This window comes from Artemia franciscana, chromosome 5, assembly GCF_032884065.1.
Source record: "Artemia franciscana chromosome 5, ASM3288406v1, whole genome shotgun sequence".
In the NCBI taxonomy this organism is placed as follows: Eukaryota; Metazoa; Arthropoda; class Branchiopoda; order Anostraca; family Artemiidae; genus Artemia; species Artemia franciscana.
Window position 1 is genome coordinate 48,073,076 of NC_088867.1, and position 21,512 is coordinate 48,094,587.

At 34.4% G+C, this 21,512-nt stretch overlaps 1 protein-coding gene across 3 annotated transcripts; it reads right to left on the reverse strand.

Moving 5' to 3' along the window:
• Window positions 1-344: 344 nt before the first annotated feature.
• LOC136027520 (zinc finger protein 112-like) lies at window positions 345-20,860 on the reverse strand. Of its 3 annotated transcripts, none has more exons than XM_065704859.1 (5): window positions 20,681-20,860; window positions 17,784-17,854; window positions 7,744-7,914; window positions 3,244-3,426; window positions 345-1,246 (listed from the first exon to the last, which is right to left on the reverse strand). In XM_065704859.1, the coding sequence occupies exons 2-5, from the start codon at window positions 17,827-17,829 to the stop codon at window positions 1,206-1,208; spliced, it is 441 nt and encodes a 146-aa protein (XP_065560931.1). In that variant the 5' UTR covers window positions 17,830-17,854; window positions 20,681-20,860; the 3' UTR covers window positions 345-1,205. The 3 variants fall into 3 exon arrangements, with proteins under 3 accessions (XP_065560931.1, XP_065560930.1, XP_065560929.1); XM_065704858.1 differs by adding an exon at window positions 19,133-19,292 and having other exon boundaries at window positions 345-3,426; window positions 20,681-20,829; XM_065704857.1 differs by having other exon boundaries at window positions 345-3,426.
• Window positions 20,861-21,512: the final 652 nt, after the last annotated feature.

Consider the following 21,512-nt stretch of genomic DNA (forward strand, 5'->3'; position numbering starts at 1 on the left):
TGGTTATCGTGCTTTAATTTTGAATGGTTAGTTGCCTTTGGGAACCAACAGATTTTTCATGACCAATGAGAAGGCCAAATTAGAAAGAATGTGTATTTGAAGATATTGGACCTATTTTGTCTCCAGGGACAGGTCTGAAAGATACTGAGACTAGAACGTCTCTAATACTATTCTTTGGACCTTGGTTCATTTTAGTAATAAAAAAGAATAATTTCAGAATGTTTTATGAAGATTCAAGAAGCCGATATAATAAAAAGGTATCAATAAAAATTAGCTTTTTATTACGGTTTATAAAAGATACTTAATTTCTTGCAGAAATGAAAGAAAAACAACTAATAAAGAGCTTTCAGTGGTGTATACTTTATTAATAATTAGAACTAGAAAATCAAGACACAAAAATGTCTAGGTAACAAGTATCAAAATGATTTAAGGATCCCTCGAGCAAAAACATTTTATACAAAGCAATAAACATTACAAATACTATTTAAGAGCCAAGGTCTGATTCATACTATAAGCTTGGGCAAGACCAAAATGAGCTAGTGCAACATTCCATTGGAAACTGGGTATGTAGTTTCGAGTTGCATATTGGTGATTTTTTTTTACAAATCTATGTTGTCATGAATCCAAAACAGGTAAATAAAGTTAACAGGCATACTTTGCAATCTAGATCTGATTAAATTTATTTTTATGACACACCTAATCTCAGCAAATAAATCTGTAAAAACCTGGCTGTTTGCTTGGCCTAAGAAAAGTCGACAACCAATAAGACGTTTATTACGATCCGTTAAACAAACATTTACAACAGTCAATTCTATGGAACAGCTCAAATAGATCCTTCTTCATTCATTAGAAGGAACTATATCTGAGAGTGAGAGCTATTACAATAGGCTTAAACATTTTAATTTTATTTCAAAGTCCAGTTCTGTTTGTTTTTTTTTCTTATCGTGGAAATTTTTACATGGAGGGACGGGATTGCTTTCAGATTACAGGTTTAGTGTTAGCAACACACAGTTTCCAAGTAAATGAAACAAGATTTATAAGGAGTTATTGGAGCTTTAGTAATTTTACGTCTTTGGCCGACTGGAATCATTATAAATCAATGCAGTATAGAACGAAATGGTAACGTCTCATAATTAATAGCAGAAGAATTTCCACCCACCCCCTCACTATTACTGAGACACTAAATTCGCCTCCAAAATTTTCCTTTATCGGATTTTTGTGGACTGGCTACATCGATCCAAATTACCTACAAATACAAAAGATTTCTCACCTCTGAATTTTTTTAAATCATTGCTCACCAAGAGTTGATTAACAATGGCAAACAACATTGGTTGGAAAAAGTCCTAATAAAATTATCAAGTTTTGAATAATGTCTGGAGACAAGGGGGAGGGGGCCTTAAATTCAGGCAAATTACAAGGGGTTCTGGATAACTAGCATCTGGACTTAATAAAACCAAATAAAAAAGGTCTAAATTTTTCACACATAGACGTGGTCTTGACATAAGATTCACAGCCAATGTATGAATTTTAAAAGCCAATTTTAGATATGAATCTTTTATTCTTTTTGGTCTTGGTGCCAAAAAAAGATAATCTAATGAATCCTTTAAAGCTTCTTAGAATGCTAATTTTGGCCGATTTTCTAAGGAGGGGAAGGATATCCTAGGGTATGCTTAGCAAAGGAACTTACGGAAGTAATTTTCAAGCAGATCTATTTCTTTCACGCCCAAAAAGAATTAAACAAAACATTTTTTGCAGTAATCCCCTCCTGGACCGTTCACCAAAGAAATGAAAACAGACATATTGGGTTTACTTTTTGGGATGAGGGGACTTGCTCTTTTACTTCATTTTTCAGTGTATAAAAGCCCTGTCACAGCACAAACTTGATAGGCACAAGTTCAGAACATATAAATAAAAAAAAAAAATTACTGTCATTGGGGTTACTCATCCAATACCAATCAAACGAAACTTCAATTATATTTTGAATCCTGTTGGCTTATCCTAGAATAAGTTGTTGGATGCTACTTCAGAGCTGACTCAACTAAAAGTACTTTTTGAACAAATAACATTTAAATTGAGTCTCATCTGTATTAACTCTTTGGAGCTCATCCAAATACCTTGATATAGAAGAGCATTTTTTTTAAAAATATATCACATTTGTTAAAATCAGGCTCATATCTGTCACTAGGTTTCACAGGATGATTTTGAAATTGGTAAAGAAACTAAACAAATAAAAAAAAAACAATTATTCTGACGTATTACTAATTGGTTTTAAGAAAAAAGATCACAAACAACTGAGGATACAGCAATCTTCCCAAACTCCTGTATGCATACTTTAATGTCAGAAAATTGCTAAAATCAGGAAAGATTTACTATACACATCCCATATGAAAGGTTTTCCACCTGTACGCAGTCTTTAACGTGTATTCAAACTGCAAATTTGCGAAACACTCTTCTCACATACATAACGGATGTAACTGTCTACTCACTCATATGCTCTATTTGGTGCTTGGTTAAATTTCCTGTTCGAGAAAAGTTTTGGTCACAAATATCACACTTAAACTGTTCTTTACTCGTATGCTCTCTTTGGTGCTGGTTCAAACTTCCTGTTTGAGAAAAGGTCTTGCCACATACATGACATTTAAACAGTTTCTCGCCCCTCATGAACTCTTTGGTGCCTGTTCAAATTACCCATTTCAGAAAAACATTTTTTACATATATCGCATTTATACGGCTTCTCACCTGTATGCATTCTTTGGTGTTTGTTCAAATTATATGCTCGAGCAAAGGTTTTGTAACATACATCACATTTAAACGGCTTCTCACCTGTATGAATTCTTTTGTGCGCGTTCAGACTACCCATTTCTGAAAAGCATTTTTTACATGCATCACATTTATACGGCTTCTCACCTGTATGTAGTCTTTGGTGGCTCTTCAAATTAACAGCACGAGAAAACATCTTGTCACATATATCACATTTAAAAAGTTTTTCACCTGTATGTACTCTTTGGTGCTGGTTCAAAGTGTCTCCTCGAGAAAAGGTCTTGTCACATACCTCACACTTAAACGGTCTCTCACCCGTATGTACTCTTTGGTGCTGGTTTAAACTTGCTGCTTGAGAAAATGTCTTGTCACATAAATCACACTTAAACGGTTTCTCATCCGTATGCACTACTTGGTGTCTGTTCAAACCACTCAGTTTAGAAAAGCATTTTAGACATACATCACATTTAAACGATTTCTTACCTGTACGCATTCTTTGATGGGTCTTCAAATTTCGTATATGAGAAAAGGTTTGGTCACAAACATTAGACGGTTCAGATTCTGATGCATATGCATTTGAAAAATCACTAGCAGATGTCTTCTTTGAAAAATATAGTGACATATTCCCCTGTAAATGTAGTCCAGAATCGGTTGTTGAAAAGTGGCCTAGAAATTTCAAGTATACGCAGTAAAATAAAGTACATATTTCAAAAAGTTTTAAAAGTCTTCAAAGTAAGAAAACAAAAGCATGTTTTAACGACTATTTTTATTTTTGATCCTTCACTCTCCTTCATGGTGGTATGTATATTAGCTGTTAAAATTAGTTATTCTAATGTAACGGGTAGCCGAAAATGAAACCTTAAAGGATCAAAAAGAATGCTGTGGGGTAAATCCGACCATAAGTGAAGGAGAGGAAATATTACAACAAAAACTAGGAATTATTATAACTTAAAGAGGAAGAGCGAATATAATGCACATCATATGTTTAAGGTAAAAATTTTTTGATAGCAGCAAAGATTTGGATTAAAAAAGACACAATTCACGTTTCGTCACAGTCCATTAAGGATAAATCGTTTAAATAGACAGTAAAAAACAATGGCAAAAAAATCAGGATATTTCGGTCCCACACAGTGACACCATCGCCAGCAAATATCCAGTATTTTTTTCACCGTTTTCCACTTTCTATAAAAAAGATTTATCCCTAGTTGAACTGTTATTTTTAAGACCAGAGGAGAATATGGCTTTAGTCGCTTTTTTAATTTTGTAATCGTATGGGATTCGATATGTTCTTCAGGCTATACATTTAAAACAACTCGCTCTAGATACAAACACAAAACTTTTGACTTTAACTTCAAAACTGAATTCTACATTTTGTTTGAATCTAGAGTTTGCAGTAGAATACTCGTCTACACTGAAAAATTACGGTAAGCATTTCAGATCTTCACAACCAATTTTCTCTTTAAATCAAATTCAATTTGAAATTAAAATAACAGAGAGATTCATTAAATAACAGACAGATTTATGGTGTTGGTAAGCAGAACCTAGGTGACTGAGAATATATTACGTAGAATTTAATTAAACATTCCTGTGAAAATGGTTTCGGTAAACCGGTTTATTTGAATTCAAACGCGCTAGCAGAATTTAAGATATAGCATTGAACTTTGCTTGACCGCTTACATCAATATAAGGATGGTCTGGCCGCTTGTATCAACATCATCTTGGGAACGACCACTTGTATCAAAACAGCCACGCCGTGACTGATTCTATTAATGTAGACATGTTGAAAAAAGGGAAAAAAATGCTAAAAATGAAACAATCAAACATTAGAAAAATAATAATAATAAAATGCAGCAATAAATATATAAAATATTTTCATCAAAATGTTTTGCTGTTTGAGATAAGATGAGGAAATATGTGATTGTGTTACACAAAATGTATTGTTTCTGGAAATGAGATGGATATGTGCAAATGCATTATTTAAAAACAAAATATTGCCTTTAGAATCTTGGGCTGCTTGAAATAAAACGAGGGAAATATGTGATGGTTGTTGCTCAAAAAGTTATTCTTCCTTGAAACAGGATTATAAATAAGCAACGCAATTGAAGTTCTTTAATTCAGGGCTTGAAGTTGCAGTGCTGAATCTAATTGCCTGAAAAGACAGTACACAAAATCAAAATTAAACATTGCTAAAACATATTTTTGGGGATCAGTTTACTGTTCGTCGTCTGTTAAAAAATACAAAACTGTAACAAAAGATGGATATATATTGTTTCCGATAAAATTTTGGATAGGTATACATTCACTGCGATTTCGGTTAAGCACACCAAAATTGTCCTGTTTGAACGAAAGGAGCTATACATTAGGGGTGGAAGATGGTATAAATAATCAAGAAGACACAAAATATGTTACGTAAGATCAAAATTAAACATTGCCAAGAAACTCCTGTTTGGGATAGGTTTACTTTTTATTTGGAACTGCCAGCTAATATTAAGATCTGAATTAATTTATCCTTGTTTTAAAGAAAGGTTATTGGATGCTTTAAGATTACAGCGTCTATCTATTTTTTAGAATCTAGTTGCCTCAAAGACATTACGTAAGATGAATATTAAACAATGTAAATCAGTATACTTGAATTGATTTACTGTTTTACAATCTATGTCAAACTGGGAAACTGCAGCAAATGTTATCACTTTTTTCTTTCCATTAAAAGTGCTGGTGGTCTCCTACTGCTGCCATCGATCCATTTATAGTCATTATGGCAACATATTTTGACTGCTACATTTGCTGCCATCTATTATGTTATAGTTATAGATGGTAACATAAATGTTTTTCACCTACGTTTAGTCAGTCCGGCCCCCCACACTAGCTAAACCCAAACGAACTTAACTTTAAAGAATTTAACCTAATGTAATATCGCTTAAAATCAATTCTGTTATCATCTATTTATATGGTGGAATAAATGGCAGCAGTTTAGGTAATCAAGCCATGTTGCCATTTTATGTTGCCATTTATATGAATCGATGGCAGCAGTAGGGGAAGACCTGAAATTGCACACGAACGAAAATAAAATTACTATCATATATCAAAGTACTATAATTATTTGGCAAAAATCCAAATAAGAAATGAATTGATCCCAAACAGAAGTTTCTCAGCAATGTTTAGTTTTGATCTTACGTAATATGGCTTTTCTTTCAAACATGAGAACTACATGTGTCAAATTTTGTAGAAATATTTAAGCATTTTGAATAAACTTTTACTTTTTTCTATTTTATTTAAAAAAACAATACATTTTGAGAAACAACATCAAATATTTCCTCATCATATTAAACATTTATAAGAAAATATTTGATATTATTAATAATGCAATTGGTTGTTTTCCAACTTATTTCAAGAAACAGTAGATTTTAAGCAACACCATCGCATATTTCTCCAATCTTATTTCAAGCAACAAAATACTACAAATAAAATATTATAATATTGAATAATGCATACGCTTATTTCTATCTTATTTCAATAAACAACCTATTTTGAGCAGCACCATCACATATTTTCTCACCATATTTCAAACATCAAAACATTTTGAAGGATGTATTTGATGCTTTGACTAATCTATTATTCGTCATTTTTTATTTTATTATTTTTTTACATATTTTCTATTTTTTTTGTCATCACCATACCTAAGTTGACAGAATCGGTCACACCAAACCTACAGTGATATAAAAAGTCATACTGCTGAATGTTGATACTAGCGGTTGACACAATCCCTAGCTTAAATTAACCAGTCAAGTAAAGTCCAATACTATATCATAAATCCTACAAGCTCATTTGAATTCAAATACACCGGTTTACTATAGTCCTTTGTTTATAAAATACTCCAAGGATAATCCATATGTTGATGCATCTGGTAAAAATGAAAATTACTTTCTTTATCTTAGCGCACGTCAAAAGAAAAAAGGGATAGAAGACTTGTCACTTTTTGATTCATCAAAATTCTAATCATATTATAGAATATAATATGTATATCATATAATAGAATATAATAGAATAACTATTCATATTATATTTTTAGCAGCAGAATCACATATTTTCTCGACAAATTTCCAACATCAAAACATTTTGATGGATGCATTTGATGCTTCGAATAATCTATTTATTTTTTTTTTTTTTTTATTACTTATTTACATTTTTTTTTTTCTGTCATCACAATGCCTAAGTTGATAGAATCGGTCACACCAAGCCTACGGCGATATAAACAGTCATTCTGCTGATGTGTTGATACTAGCGGGTCACGCCATCCCTATATTAATATGACCAGTCAAGGAAAGTTCAATATCACGAAATCTACTAGCTCATTTGAATTCAAATACACCGGTTGACTATAGTCCTCTGTATATAAGACACTCCGAGGATAATCTATATGTTGATGCATCTGGTAAAAATAAAAATGACTTTCTTTATCCTAGCGCACGTCATAAGAAAAAAGGGATTGAAGACTTGTCACTTTTTGATTCATCAAAATTCTATTCATATTATAAAGTACATTTAAAATCCAGCCTTATATCCACTCAGTAAAGGAAACTTAAGATAATTTAAGGAAGTTTTATTCAATCCTGATGTATCATGACTGCAGGTGTAAAGAGAATAGGACTGATGCAGTATTGATCCCCTTAAGGTGCGTACTTGTGAGGGAAGCACTAGTATCCATATTATCATTATTACTAATATAGAGTAGAAATATGGATTGCAAAATCGATATAAAAATGAAGTACTAAGGCTGGTTACAAAGCTCAAAGCTAAACTACGTTAATGTGAAAAACTAAAGTGTTCAGCATAAGCTACAGAAACAGTTTGGTAAACACACGCACATTGCAGTAACATGAAACAAAGTTCCATTTTAAGATTCAGTCCCTTTGTTCTATTTTCGTCGAATAAAATACTATCCAATATATTCCAATTACCAAAAACACAATGTTTCAGATATACCTTCATTGTTAGAGCATATGAGTTCTGATTCCTGGGTATCATATTCAAATTTACATGGTCCTGAAATGCTAGGTAGATTAACGAAGTGAACATCTTCACGTTTTGGTGGCAAAAGGTGGCTTAGAAAGTGGATGGGCTTCTCAATGTCACCTGGTAAAGCATCTTCAGCTTCTAAAACAAATTACAAATTAAACAGACAATGCGGCGCACTCAGAAAATAATTATAGGTGGCAGTATAAATCTGATAAAGAGTATATTCATGATAACAGCTTTTTATGCAGTGACTGTTGTTTTTTGTTGTTTCATTTCTTTCTTTTTTCAATAGGTGCTTCCAAATCTCATAAATAATTTCCATTAGAAATATCCACTTTTATAAGGGTGTTGAAGATGCTTTTAACTAATTATTTATGGTTCCCTTTGTGTCTGTGGCCCTGTGGTCTGTAACGTTAGCATCAGACGGAAGCTCTGATAAAGAAGAAATGAATGTCTCTATCTTGGCCCACTCATACCCGACAAGACCCAAAAAAAAATATGTTAGGGCGGCTGTTCGATCGTCCTAGCGGCGAAACCCTAGGCTCTATGACTCAGCTTTGCTTATGTGCATAGTTTTGCCACTGTTAGCCAAAAATTTTGAACCCAATCCTCATAGGCACTTTCAAAGTAGGCTCTTCTATAGAACACAGGAACTTTAAGATTGGGCTTCATTTGCTCATCTTTGACCTTCATAGCATCAATAATGCAATTGTCGCGTTATTATCACTCACATGAGACGTAATATCTTACTACCAGTGTAATCTCACTCAGTTATGTATATTTTGTAAAACGTATATAATTTTTTATTATATTTATTTTTTTATATTATATTCATCGCAAAGGCTGACCATATGCGTTTTTTGTTCTTTGGGGCTTTTCTTTCTTTTCTTTTTTTTTACTACTGCTCACATAAGCCTGTGAGGCTGTTAATTGGATACTGTTAGGGAAAGTGAGGGGCTAAGAAGTGACTTAATATAGTTGTTAAACTTGGTAAATAGTTCGTTGAATTTAGCAGTTAAGATTGTATTCGCCTTTTCTTTGACGGTGGAAACCCAGATAGGGTTGTACATCGCTAATTTTAGCAGCACTATTTCATTTTCTGTACATTTCTCAAGAAGTCCTTGCTTTAAACAAATTTCAGAGTGTAGAACCACACCGGTTGATCCGTATGAGTCCTGCACTCGATTATTCACAGTTGATCTGCTCTGCTCAGAATGGGCAGAAAAGATAAACCCTTCCATCCAAGTCAGATCACAAAATCAGTTGATGGTCCGGCTCTGGTTTGACCTTATCATATTAAAAATATAATTGTTGATTCCCGCTCACCTGTCCCACACAGTTTAAGGGAGAACACTCTGCACAGGTACAGCGTGGCGTATGGCTGGTAACCACCAGTTATTCTGAATTTTTTTTAGACGAAGGTTGTTGTTATGGTTTTTTGAAGTTTTGTGCTGTCATTTTTTCGGCCTGCATGGGAGGCCAAAACTATGCACTCTGTATTCAGACACACTCAATAGCTCAAAGTTCAAGATTTTATAACACTATACCAAAATTTCGGGTATTTTCCAAACCACGTCTATCAAGCTCTGGTAAGTTGCCGAAACCTAGAAATGAGCAGCCACAGCCTATAGTAACCAAAAGTTTAAAAGCGGATTTTGTCAGAATATATGTAGTGAGAAAGATTTTGAAAGTACTTAAATGAGAGTTAATTCCAAAATAATAATTATATCCAGATTTAGAAGAACTATAATTTATAATTATTGTAGAATTTTTTTTTAGGATTTTAGAGAAGAGCCTAAAACCGCTCAAAAATAACATCAAGTCAAATAAGAAATGCAATACTGAAGTCGCCATTATCAACAAGAGCTAAGAGCTCATATGGCACTTGTGACGAGGCAAGAAGAGCTAAGAGCCAAGAGATCATATGGTATGAGCTCTAGCAAAATTCTATGAATAAATAGATTAATTTAAAAAGAAAAGAAGAGGCTTAATGCCTGTCAGGATTTAAAATAAGAGCTCTGAGTCACGATGTCCTTCTAAATATCAAAATTCATTAAGATCCGATCCCCCACTCGTATGTTATAGATACCTAATTTTTTCTAATGATGCCTCTCCCTTTAGCCCCCCAGATGGTCGAATTTGGGAATAAGACTTTATCAAGTCAATTTGTGCAGCTCCCTAACACGCCTACCCATTTTCATCGTCCTAGCACGTCCAGAAGCACCAAACTCACCAAATCACTGAACATCTCCCCCCAACTCAACCAAAGAGAGCGAATCCAGTATGGCTCCGTCAAAAACGTATCAAGGACATTTGCTTATTCTATCCACCAAGCTTCATCCCGATTCCTCCACTCCAAGTGTTTTCCAAGATTTCCCACTCAAACTTCCCCCAATTTCAAAAGATCTGGTCGGAATTTGAAATAAGAGCTCTGAGACATGAATTCCTTCTAAATATAAAATTTCATTAACATCCGATCACCTATTCGTAAAATAAAAATACCCCAATTTTCACGTTTTCCAAGAATTCCGGTTTCCACCTCCAACTCCCCCCAGAATAACAGGACTGGTCGGAATTTAAAGTTAGAGCTTTAAAGCGCAAGACCCTTCTAAATATCAAATTTCATTAACATCTGGTCACCCTTTCGTAAGTTACAAATACCTCAATTTTCAAAATTACCCCCCCCCCCAACTCCACCAAATACAGCAGATCCGGTCTGATTATGTCAGTCACGTGTCTTAGACATGTTTTTATTCTTCCCATCCAGTTTCATCCTGATATCACCGCTTTAAGTAATTTCTAAGATTTCCGGTTCCCCTCAACCGCCCCCCCCCCAATTACGCTGGATCCGGTTGAGATTTAAAATAAGAGATCTGAGTCAATTCTAAATATGAAGTTTCATGAAAATCCGATCACTTCTTCGTAAGTTAAAAATACGTTATTTATTCTAATTTTTCAGAATTAACTCGCCCCCCCCCTCTCAATAGAGCGGATCCGTTCCAATTATTTAAATCACGTATGTAAGACTTCTGCTTATTTTTCCCACCAAGTTTCATCCTGATCCCTCCAATCTAAGCGTTTTCCATGATTTTAGGTTCCCCCACTTCAAACTCCCCCCAATGTCACCAGATCCGGTAAGGACTTAAAATAAGAGCTTTGAGACACGATATCCTTCTAAGTATCAAATTTCATTGAGATCCGATCACCTGTTCATGAGTTAAAAATACCTCATTTTTTCTAATATTTCAGAATTAACCCCCCCCCAACTACCCCAAAGAGAGCGGACCCGTTCCGGCTATGCCAATCATTTATCTAGGACTTGTGCTAATTTTTCCCACCAAGTTTCATCCCGATCCCTCCACTCTAAGTGTTTTCCAAGTTTTAAGTTTCCCCCTCCCAACTCCTCCCGCCATGTCACCAGATCCGGTCTGGATTTAAAATAAGAACTCTGAGACATGATATCCTTCTAAATATCAAATTTCATTGAAATCCGATAACCCGTTCGTAAGTTAATAATACTTCATTTTTTCTAATTCTTCAGAATTAATCCCCCCCCCCACCTACCTCAAAGAGAGAGGATCCGTTGTGGTTATGTCAATTATTTATCTAGGACTTGTGCTTATTTTTCACACCAAGTTTCATTCCGATCCCTCCACTCTAAGTGTTTTCCAAGTTTTAGGTTTCCCCCTCCCAACTCCCCCCCCCAATGTCACCAGATCTGTTCAGGATTTAAAATAAGAGCTCTGAAAAACGATATCCTTCTGAATATCAAATTTCTTTGAGATCCGATCACCGGTTCGTAAGTTAAAAATACCTCCCCCCAACTACCACAAAGAGAGCGGATCCGTTCCGGTTATGTCAATCATGTATCTAGGACTTGTGATTATTTTTCCCACCAAGTTTCATCCCGATCCCTCCGCTCTAAGTGTTTTCCAAGTTTTAGGTTTTCCCTTCCAACCCCCCCCCCCCCAATGTCACCAGATCTGTTCGGGATTTAAAATAAGAGCTCTGAGACACCATATCCTTCTAAATATCAAATTTCATTGAGATCCGATCACCCATTCGTAAGTTAAAAATACTTCAGTTTGTCTATTTTTTCCAAATTAACGGGCCCCCCACTCCCCCCCCCCAGATGATCAAATCAGAGAAAACGACTATTTCTAATTTAATCTGGTCTGGTCCCTGATACGCCTGCCAAATTTCATCGTCCTAGCTTACCTGGAAGTGCCTATAGTAGCAAAACCAGGACCGACAGACCGACCGAATTTGCGATTGCTATATGTCACTTGGTTAATACCAAGTGCCATAAAAACCATTAGAAGAAAATAGTAAAAAAAAACTAAAAGATCCCCACCTTGAGCAACAAGAAAAATTCCTTTTTTATTCTGTGGTTAGTAAAGAAAATGGAGAAAGCATTAAAATATGAACTAAGGAGATATGAAGTGGAGGCCATGGATACATGGAAAGATGCGGCTATACGGTAATAGTAAAATATTATACTGGCATGTTAATAAATTGAAAGGGAGTAGCCAATCCGAACTAGTCCCAGTTAAACATGAAAATGGGGCAACGATTAGTGATAAGGAAAAAGTTAAAGAAAGATGGGTGGAACATTTTGAAAATGTGCTAAACCGAGATACACTTGCAGGAAAACATATAGATAAAAATGAAAAAGTTTGTGATACCTTGGATGTGAAGGAAGATTTGTTTAGTGAGGAAGAATTAGCGACAGTACTAAAAGGATTAAAAAATAATAAGGCTCCAGGTGCTGATAGTATGATTAATGAGTTTCTTAAATATGGTGGCTCTGAGGTTAGGAATAAGCTACTGAGGATTATGAACATGATTTTTGAAAAAGGGGAAGTGCCCAATGAGTTTAGGAAAACCTTAATTAAACCACTGTATAAGAAAGATGACAAGAGTGATTGTCGTAATTATCGAGGAATTAGTCTGATCTCTGTAGGTAGCAAATTACTGAGTAATATGATACTTTTTAGACTGAGAGATGCTGTAGACAAAGTTTTAAGGGAAGAACAAGGCGATTTTAGAAAAGGTAGACGATGTGTCGACCAAGTTTTTACTCTTGGGTTAATGACTGAGAAATCCCTTCGTTGTCAAACACCTTTGATCCTCAGTTTTATTGATTATGAGCAAGGTTTCGATTCTGTTGATAGAACAGCGTTAACAAAGGTCTTATCGTTATATGGTATACCAGAAAAATACATTAAAGTGATTTGTGCTATGTACGAGAATAAAACTGCTGCCGATAAGGTAGGAAATGAGGTTAGCTACTGGTTTTGTATTAAATCAGGAGTTAAGCAGGGTTGTGTTCTATCCCCCTTTATATGGATCATTTTGATGGACTTCGTCTTAAGGAGCATGGGAAAGGCAATTGGAGACCATGCAATCAAATGGGGGGGGGGAACACTCCTGGGCTTAGATTCTGCTGACGATTTAAGCATATTAGATGAAAGTGTGAAGAAAATGAATGAATTTTTAGAGGTTTTGCGAGTTCAGGGTGCTAAAATAGGCTTGAAAATTATTGTTAAGAAGACTAAGTTACTAAGGCTAGGAATAAGTGAAGATGAACATTAGACATTAGGTAACGAAAAGATTGATCAGGTTGGGAGCTTCAGTTACCTTGGTAGTATTATTAGGAAAGATGGTAGGAGCAGTGAAGATGTTAAAAGTAGAATAGCTAAGGCTCAGGGTGTTTTTTTACAGTTAAAAAAAAGTTTGGAAGAATAGAAAGATAAGTCTGCAAACTCAGATTAGAATATTGGAAGCTACAGTGATGACAGTGGTCAAATATGGCTCTGAAGCATGGGCGCTCCGAAAAGCAGATGAAAATTTACTAGATGTTTTCCAGAGAAATTGCCTACGGATTGTTCTGGGTACCCGGCTGATTGACCGTATTTCAAACAGTAGGTTGTACGAAAAAAGTGGTTCAATCCCGCTTTCTAGGGCTATAATGAAAGAAAGGTTGTGATGGCTAGGCCACGTTTTACGGATGAAGGATGACAGATTACCGAAGATTATCCTTTTTGGCCAACCATCTGGGGCTACACGGAAAGCAGGTCATCCTTGTCTGGGTTGGGAGGATGTCATAAATAAAGATTTAAAGGAAATGGGAGCTTCCTGGGAGGGTGTAAAGAGGGAGGTTTTAAATAGATTAGGTTGGAGGAGGAGCGTGCGTAGCTGTGTTGGCCTCAGGCGGCTTGGTGCTGCAGTGAGTTATTAGTGGTAGTAGTAGTAACTGGGGGTCCATGGGTCAAACAAAGGAAAACGCCAAAAATCACTTTGAAAAAAGACGGTATTTCAATGCTTTGCTTTGAGTTTATTTTAATTCTTTGAATGCATTTTTTGAGCAAGGACCTAACAAATGAATGATAAAACCAAGCATATGAAATATATTTAAAAACGGAATTTAATTTTTCAAAGGGGAATGAGCGGCTACAACCCCTTTAGCCCCCCTCCCCCGTAGGTGCACGCCTCAAGAGACATCGATAAATTTAACAGTAAAGCTCATTAAATAAATGTGAGTCCTTTTTTTTCTTAATTAATTGTAAAAATGTCTATATATATATATATATATATATATATATATATATATATATATATATATATATATATATATATATATAGGATTTATATGTATAATTTTTTATAAAATCTTTTTATATGGAAGTTGGTATTAACCAAGTGGCATATAGCAATCACAAATAGGCCTACTGTTTGTCTGTCTGTCCTGGTTTTGCTACTTTAGGCACTTCCAGGTAAGCTAGGACGATGGATTTTGGCGGGCGTATCAGGGAGCGGACCATTAAATTAAAATAATCGTTTTCCCGATTTGAGAATCTAGGGGGGGAATGGGGGGCCTGTTAATTCGGAAAAATAGAAAAAATCAAGTATTTTTAACTTATGAACGGGTGATGGGATCTTAATGAAATTTGATTTTTTGAAGGATATCGTATCTCAGAGCTCTTACTTTAAATATCAACCAGATCCTAAAAAAGGGGGAAAACCTAAAATCTTGAAAAGCGCTTAGAGTGAGCGATCAGGATAAAACTTGGTGGGAAAAATAAACGGAAGTCCTAGATACGTGATTGACATAAACGGATCGGATCTGCTCTGTTTGGGGGAGTTGGGGGGAGGATCAATTCTGAAAAATTAGAAAAAATGAGGTATTTTTAGCTTACGAAGGAGTGGTCAGATCTTAATGAAATTTGTAGTTTGGAAAGATATCGTGTCTCAGAACATTTACTTTAAATCCCGACTGGATCCGGTGACATTGGGAGGAACCTAAAATCTTGGAAAACGCTTAGCGTGGACGGATTGGGATGAAACTTGGTGGGAAAAACAAATACAAGTCCTATATACGTGATTGACATAACCGGGACGGATCCGCTCTCTTTGGGGGAGCTGGGGGGAGGGCTATTTCTGAAAAATTAGAGAAAATGAGGTATTTTTAACTTACAAATAAGTGATCGGATCTTAATGAAATTTGATACTTGGAAGGATATTTAGTCTCAGAGCTCTTATTTTAAATCCCGACCGGATCTGGTGACATTAGAGGGAGTTGGGGGGGACCAAAAATCTTGGAAAATGCTTAGATTCGAGGAATTGGGATGAAACTTGGTGGTAAAGAGAATGATAAGTCCTAGATACGTGATTGACATAACAGGAACGGATCCGCCCTCTTCGGGGAAGTTGGGGGGAGGAGAGTTAATTTAAAAAAATTAAAAAATGAGGTATTTTTAACTTACGAAGGAGTGATCGGATCATAATAAAATTTGATGTTTAGAAGGATATCGTGTATCAGAGCTCTTATTTAAATCCCGACTGGATCCGGTGACATTTGGGCCTAAAATCTTGGAAAATGCTTAGAGTGGAGGGATTGGGACGAAACTTGTTGGAAAAAATAATCATAAGTCCTAGATACGTGATTGACATAACTGGAACGGATCTACTCTCTTTGACAGAGTTGGAGAGAGGGTTAATTCGGAAAAATTAGAAAAAAGAACTATTTCGAACCTACAAAGGAGTGATGGGATCTTAATTAAATTTGATGTTTCGAAGGATAATATGTCTCAGAGCTCTTATTTTAAATCCCGACCGGATCCGGTGAAGGGGAAGTTGGGGGTTGGGGCGGAACCGAAAATCTTGGAAAATGCTTAGAGTGGAAGGATTGGTGGAGTTAGGGGAGGAGTAATTTGCAAAATTAGAAAAATGAGGTATTTGCAACTTACTAACGGGTGATCAGATCTTAATAAAATATGATATCTAGAAGGATCTTGTGCTTTAGAAATCCTATTTTAAATCCAGACCAGATCCGGTGACATTAAAGGAAGTTGGAGGGGAAAACCAGAATTCTTGGAAAAAGTGAAAATTGAGGTACCTTACAAATGGGTGATCAGATCTTAATGAAAATTGATATATAGAAGAATCTTATGTCTCAGATGCTCCATTTCCAATTTGAATCGGATTTGGGGAAACAGAGGGTTGGAGGGGGGAAACAGAAACCTTGGAAACTGGAAATCTTGTGAAAAGCTTAGAGTGGAGAGATCAGCATTAAACTTAATGGGAAGAATAAACACGTTATAGATACAAGATTGATATAATTGGTACAAATCCGTTCTCTTTGGAGGAGCTGGGGGTTGTTAATTTGGAAAAATTAAAAAATTTATGTATTTTTAACTTAAGAATGGGTGACCAGATCTTAATGAAATTTGATATTTAGAAGGAACTCATGTCTCAGAGCTCTTCCCGAATTCTGGTCGGGATTTTAGATCCAGACTAGATCGGTTGATATTGGGGGAGTTGGAGGGGGAAACCGGAATCTTGGAAAACACTTATAAATGTCATAGATACGTGATCGATGTAACCGGACCGGATCTGCTCTGTTTGGGGGAGTTAGGAGATGGGGTTCAGTGCTTTGGCGAAATTGGTAAGCGTATCAGGGAACTGCACAAATTGACTTAATAAAGTTGTTTTCCCTGATTTGACCATCTGGGGGGCTGAAGGGAGAGGAAAAATTAGAAAAAACGAGGTATTTTTAACTTACAAGTGGGTGATAGGACCTTAATGAATTTTGATATTTAGAAGGACCTTGTGACTCAGAGCTCTTAAATTTAAATGCTGACCAGCAATAAGCCTCTGATATTCATTTTAAAGCAATCTATTGATTCTACGAATTTTGCTAGAGCTCATATTATATGAGCTCTTGGCTCTTCCGACCTCATCACAAATGCCATATGAGCTCTTAGCTCTCATTTATATAGCAAACAAAAATCTGAAATATTCTGAAAAAAAATTCACAAAAATAGAACCAATAAAAACCTGAAATTCATACAACAAAATTAATATAATAGAACTGATAGCTGGAAAAGTGTAAATTCAGGATAACGTACTGAATTAATAAAATAATAAAATAATTACTGAATGAATATGATATAAATGAATACTGAATGAAAGAAATATATAACCAGAAAATAAACATTTTACAGCTTAACAATCAAAAGAAAAGTGACAAAATGAAGCGTAAAATAATATCAATCAGTTAGAGTTTTCTGCATTACTTCTCAAACAATAAAATACAAAATATAGTCTCCCAAAGTTTAACTGCTGAATTCAAATAACTTAATTCCTCTCTTATATATCTCTTAGCCTTATACCCGTCTGAAACCCCATTTTTACCCTTCTTTGATGGTAATATTTCGTCCATCATACCTGCATACAGAAAAGATAGACAGAAAATTTCTCTACCAATTGATTATTTGTCTAACCAAACTTAAAAATAAAAGCTAGTAAATTGAATTTAAATGTATTTTGCAGCACAAAGAAGCCACTTTTATTACCCCTCACCTCTTAATCATAATTTCTAAGAACATATGCAGTTAAATTTTTTGTTGTGACCACTTAATGAGGAAGAAAAAAAGGCAACAATTATTTACTAGAGCAAAGTAGCTTTTTTGTTATAAAAGAGCAATTTTAACATTATACCTTACCATTTTTAATGAAAGAATCCTCAGAATCAGTGATGAGATCAGCCATAATTCATGACAAGTCCATAAAAAATCTGGAAAAGAGTTAATCCAAATTATGAGGAGCCCAATACTATCATCAACAGTCAGATACAAGACAGATTTTTGTCAAGAGAGTCCTAAGATACAAACAATTTAATGACTGATGACTAATAATGACTTTTAACCACTAGAAATTATATTTTATTTTATTAGAGTTGAAAGAAAAGTCTTTACTCCTTCAGCAGTCAGAAGCAATACAAATCTGATTTTTTTTAGAAAATGGTGATAAAATTCAAAAACTTAATTTTTGATGCAACTATATTCAAAGTGTAGCTGTTAATTTAAAGTTAAATATACTTTCACAGTAAAAAGCAAAATACAATTGCTAGTTTGCTCTGTTAGTTGTACTCTGTTATTAAATTTTCTAAGCAAAAAAACTATTGGAAAATATTTTTGAACTCCTGAAATAAAACCTTTATTAATAGTTGTAATGACTAAAACACTGCAAAGTATACACCTAATATGAAAAGGTTATAATATATTTCCAAGAGGGTATATCAAGCTGTTCTTACTTTTGGGGCTTCAAAATGTGATAATATATCTAAAATTAGATCCAATATATACTATGTAATACCATTGTATTGACAAAAAAAAATATTAAAAAACTAGTAACTACCTTCTAAAGTAATTTAAAATTCAAGTCAAAAGTGAAACTCAAGCAATTTTAGGATAATTTCTAGAAAAATAGGACTAGAATTTTTTTAATATCTACTAATCTGAACATTTTTTTTTTCTAAAATATTTCTGAAACATCAATCAATTGCTTAGTTTAACTATGGAGGACAAGCTTCCTGGGACCCTGTGACAATGTCTAAATTTGACTTCAATTAATTGTTTATCCAAATATTGTTTCAGCATCTATGCCAATATCTAGAACTCTTGGATTACACTATAAGAGGATATACTAATAAAAAATAGTAACAAAAACTACCTGCATTCAGAAGATTTTATATATTCCTTGGTTGCAGTAACAGCTGTAACCTAAGACAAAGCTCACAGATATTGAAATTGCCCAAAATCCATTAAAATCATGTCGATTTGAAACAAAAAGTAACCAAAACTTGGCTGTCCAACCTTTTTAATATTGCCCCATCAAACCTTTTTGAAGCCTACAAAAGATAAACTAAACACAATTGTTACCTTGAAAAAAAGTCTTGAAAAAGAGCTTTTGAAAAAAATAATAATACCCTTTACTGCCCTAAACTTTTTAGAATATCCTGATATTTTAGACTATATATACAATAGAACAATATTTTCATATGTAGCCTTACCATATAAGAACAAGAAAATGATACCCATCATTCTGTTCCTATTTCTAACTTCCATTTTTTTCTAATTTCATAACACTATTTGACTGTTTTAGGTCCCACTTCACCAATTTAAAGAATCAGAATCCCTTCTTAGTGTCCCTGTTGCTTTTCAAACAAATAGCTGAAAAAAGGATGTGGAATATAAATAAAGATATAAAATATAAATAAAATAAAAGACAGATAGAAAATTTCAAATAAAAACATCAGGAATTTTTTTTTTATAGCACAGGCATAACCAAGATTTAGAAGGGTCATATGACACAGTTTCCATGGTGGAAATTAAAGCTAAATAAATATCATACTTTAGTCTTCTTTTATTTTCTAATTGCATACATTTGTATTTTTAAATGTACAATAATAGTCACCATCTATGTTATCCTAATGTCAAAAATTGGTAAAAATTTTTATTTGACACTAAACCTGTCACCTTGACAACATGATTATAGAGAGGGAGACAGTTATTTATTCCTAGCTCTTGATAAATGGCTATGTTCATTTTTAACCACATGTTTCATGCTAGGGAAAAAATCATATCAAGGTTGAATTTTATAAAACATATGCCCAAATTAAGGAGAAAAACTAGATGCAATACAAGAATATTGAGAAAAAAATTTTTAGTTTCAAACAAATCATCTTTCTTTGTAGAGTGTGTTAAAAAATGATTCAAGATTCTTATTCATTTATTTTGAATAATTTAGAGGCCTCAAAATTGTGAATAGACAGTAAACTTCAAAATGCTTGGACAGCTGTCGACACAGTTGACAGGTTTATGACTATTAAAATCTGACAGAACAAAGTTTTACCTTAATTTTTCACTCTCTTTTTCTCTGGTTTTATTTCTAAAAATACCATTCCTGTTATTTGAATAGAATTTTAAGCAATATTGTGGTTTTTTTTTATAAATTTAGGATATGTCTTTGAAGGTCTTTGAAAGCTCATAAATTAGGATAAACCAAAGTTGTAAAGCAAAATACAGTTTTGTTCTATCTTGTATAAACAGGAGATTTATTTTGTAAGATTTTGCTTTTATAATAAAAATATGTTTAAGGGTCACTGCCCTCTAGAGGGAGAAGTTTTGTTTTCCTACCTTAAACCCTTTACAAGATTGCAAAGCATAGCTAAACTAGAATTTTACCAAAAGAAGATTATCAAGAGAAGCTAACCCACAGCTTAACCTAAGAGGGGAATCGGTGACAGGCCCTGGGATTGTGAGCACTCTGGCCTAATGCAGTCAGCAAAATGGCATTTTTTTAATATTTAAAAAAATATACAGATTTGTTGGCTCAATTAGTAATAATTCAGTGTAAATTAGCCCACATTCATATTCAACTAGCCTAGGCTATATTCCTCTATCTTATCAAAGGTGGAAAAAATAACACGTCCCTGACTAGCCTAGACCCCAAATCCCAAATGAAATGAAAATTAACATGAATCTTGGCTTTTCAAATTCCATCCTAAAATATTTTCATTAATATACATAGTAATAGCCCAACTAAGAGGTGAACTTACCTTTAGAGTCAGAAATCAATTAGAGATTGAAACATAGGCCTAACATTCATTTCTGTCAAAACCAGTCAGAGGTATTTAATAGAACTTCACTTCTGAAGGGTGTGTTCCAAGGACTTACTGAAGTAACCGAATGGTTACTATTTCCGTTCCTAGCGGGAAAATGGTTACTGCCCAACCCGCTGGGAACGAGAATAGTTACTGCCGGCAGTAACCGCAGTAAGTGATTTTCTTACATTGCTCAAAAGAATGGTTAGCGCAGTAAGTACATAAGGCCTTTTTTCGCGTCAACCAAAGAGACTGTTTGAGCTCAACCACTCGGTGTGGTTGAGCTCAACCGCTGTTTTTGCGTGAAACAGTGACAAACCAGGTTGTCATGAAAAGTGATTTTGCGTGAAACAATTGACTGGTTGAACTCTAATTTAACCAGAACTGTCATTGTTTTTAACCGTAGGGTTCTACCATTCATAATTGTTGGTTGATCTTTTCAGGCGTAGATTTCGAAAAGAAGAATTCGTAGGCTATAAATAAGTCTATATAAAATAAGAATTATAAGCTGACAAATAGAATTCTAGCCACGCAAAAGTAAGGTTTAATTTTGTTTTTTTTTTCGTATTAGGGCTATTTGGATAAATGTTGGGTTATATCCTGCAATTTTATTCACATAGGCCTTAATACAGGAAGTCAAGAGTTTGAATATGCATTTGAAAACTTATGTAGATACTTGGAAATCTTTGTTTCATCCTTTTGATGCCCTAGACTTGACCTTAGCTTGGTAATTTGGCTTCAGAGATAAAACCTTGATGAAGCAAGACCCTAGTGGTTATAAAGCATT

Excerpts from the sequence above, each read along its gene's own strand:
- LOC136027520 (XM_065704857.1), bottom strand. The coding sequence starts at position 17,829 with ATGGCTGATCTCATCACTGATTCTGAGGATTCTTTCATTAAAAATG. Across the intron at positions 7,915-17,783 it reads GGATTCTTTCATTAAAAATG|AAGCTGAAGATGCTTTACCA; the intron begins GTAAGGTATAAT and ends AATTTGTTTTAG. Across the intron at positions 3,427-7,743 it reads CATATGCTCTAACAATGAAG|GCCACTTTTCAACAACCGAT; the intron begins GTATATCTGAAA and ends TGAAATTTCTAG.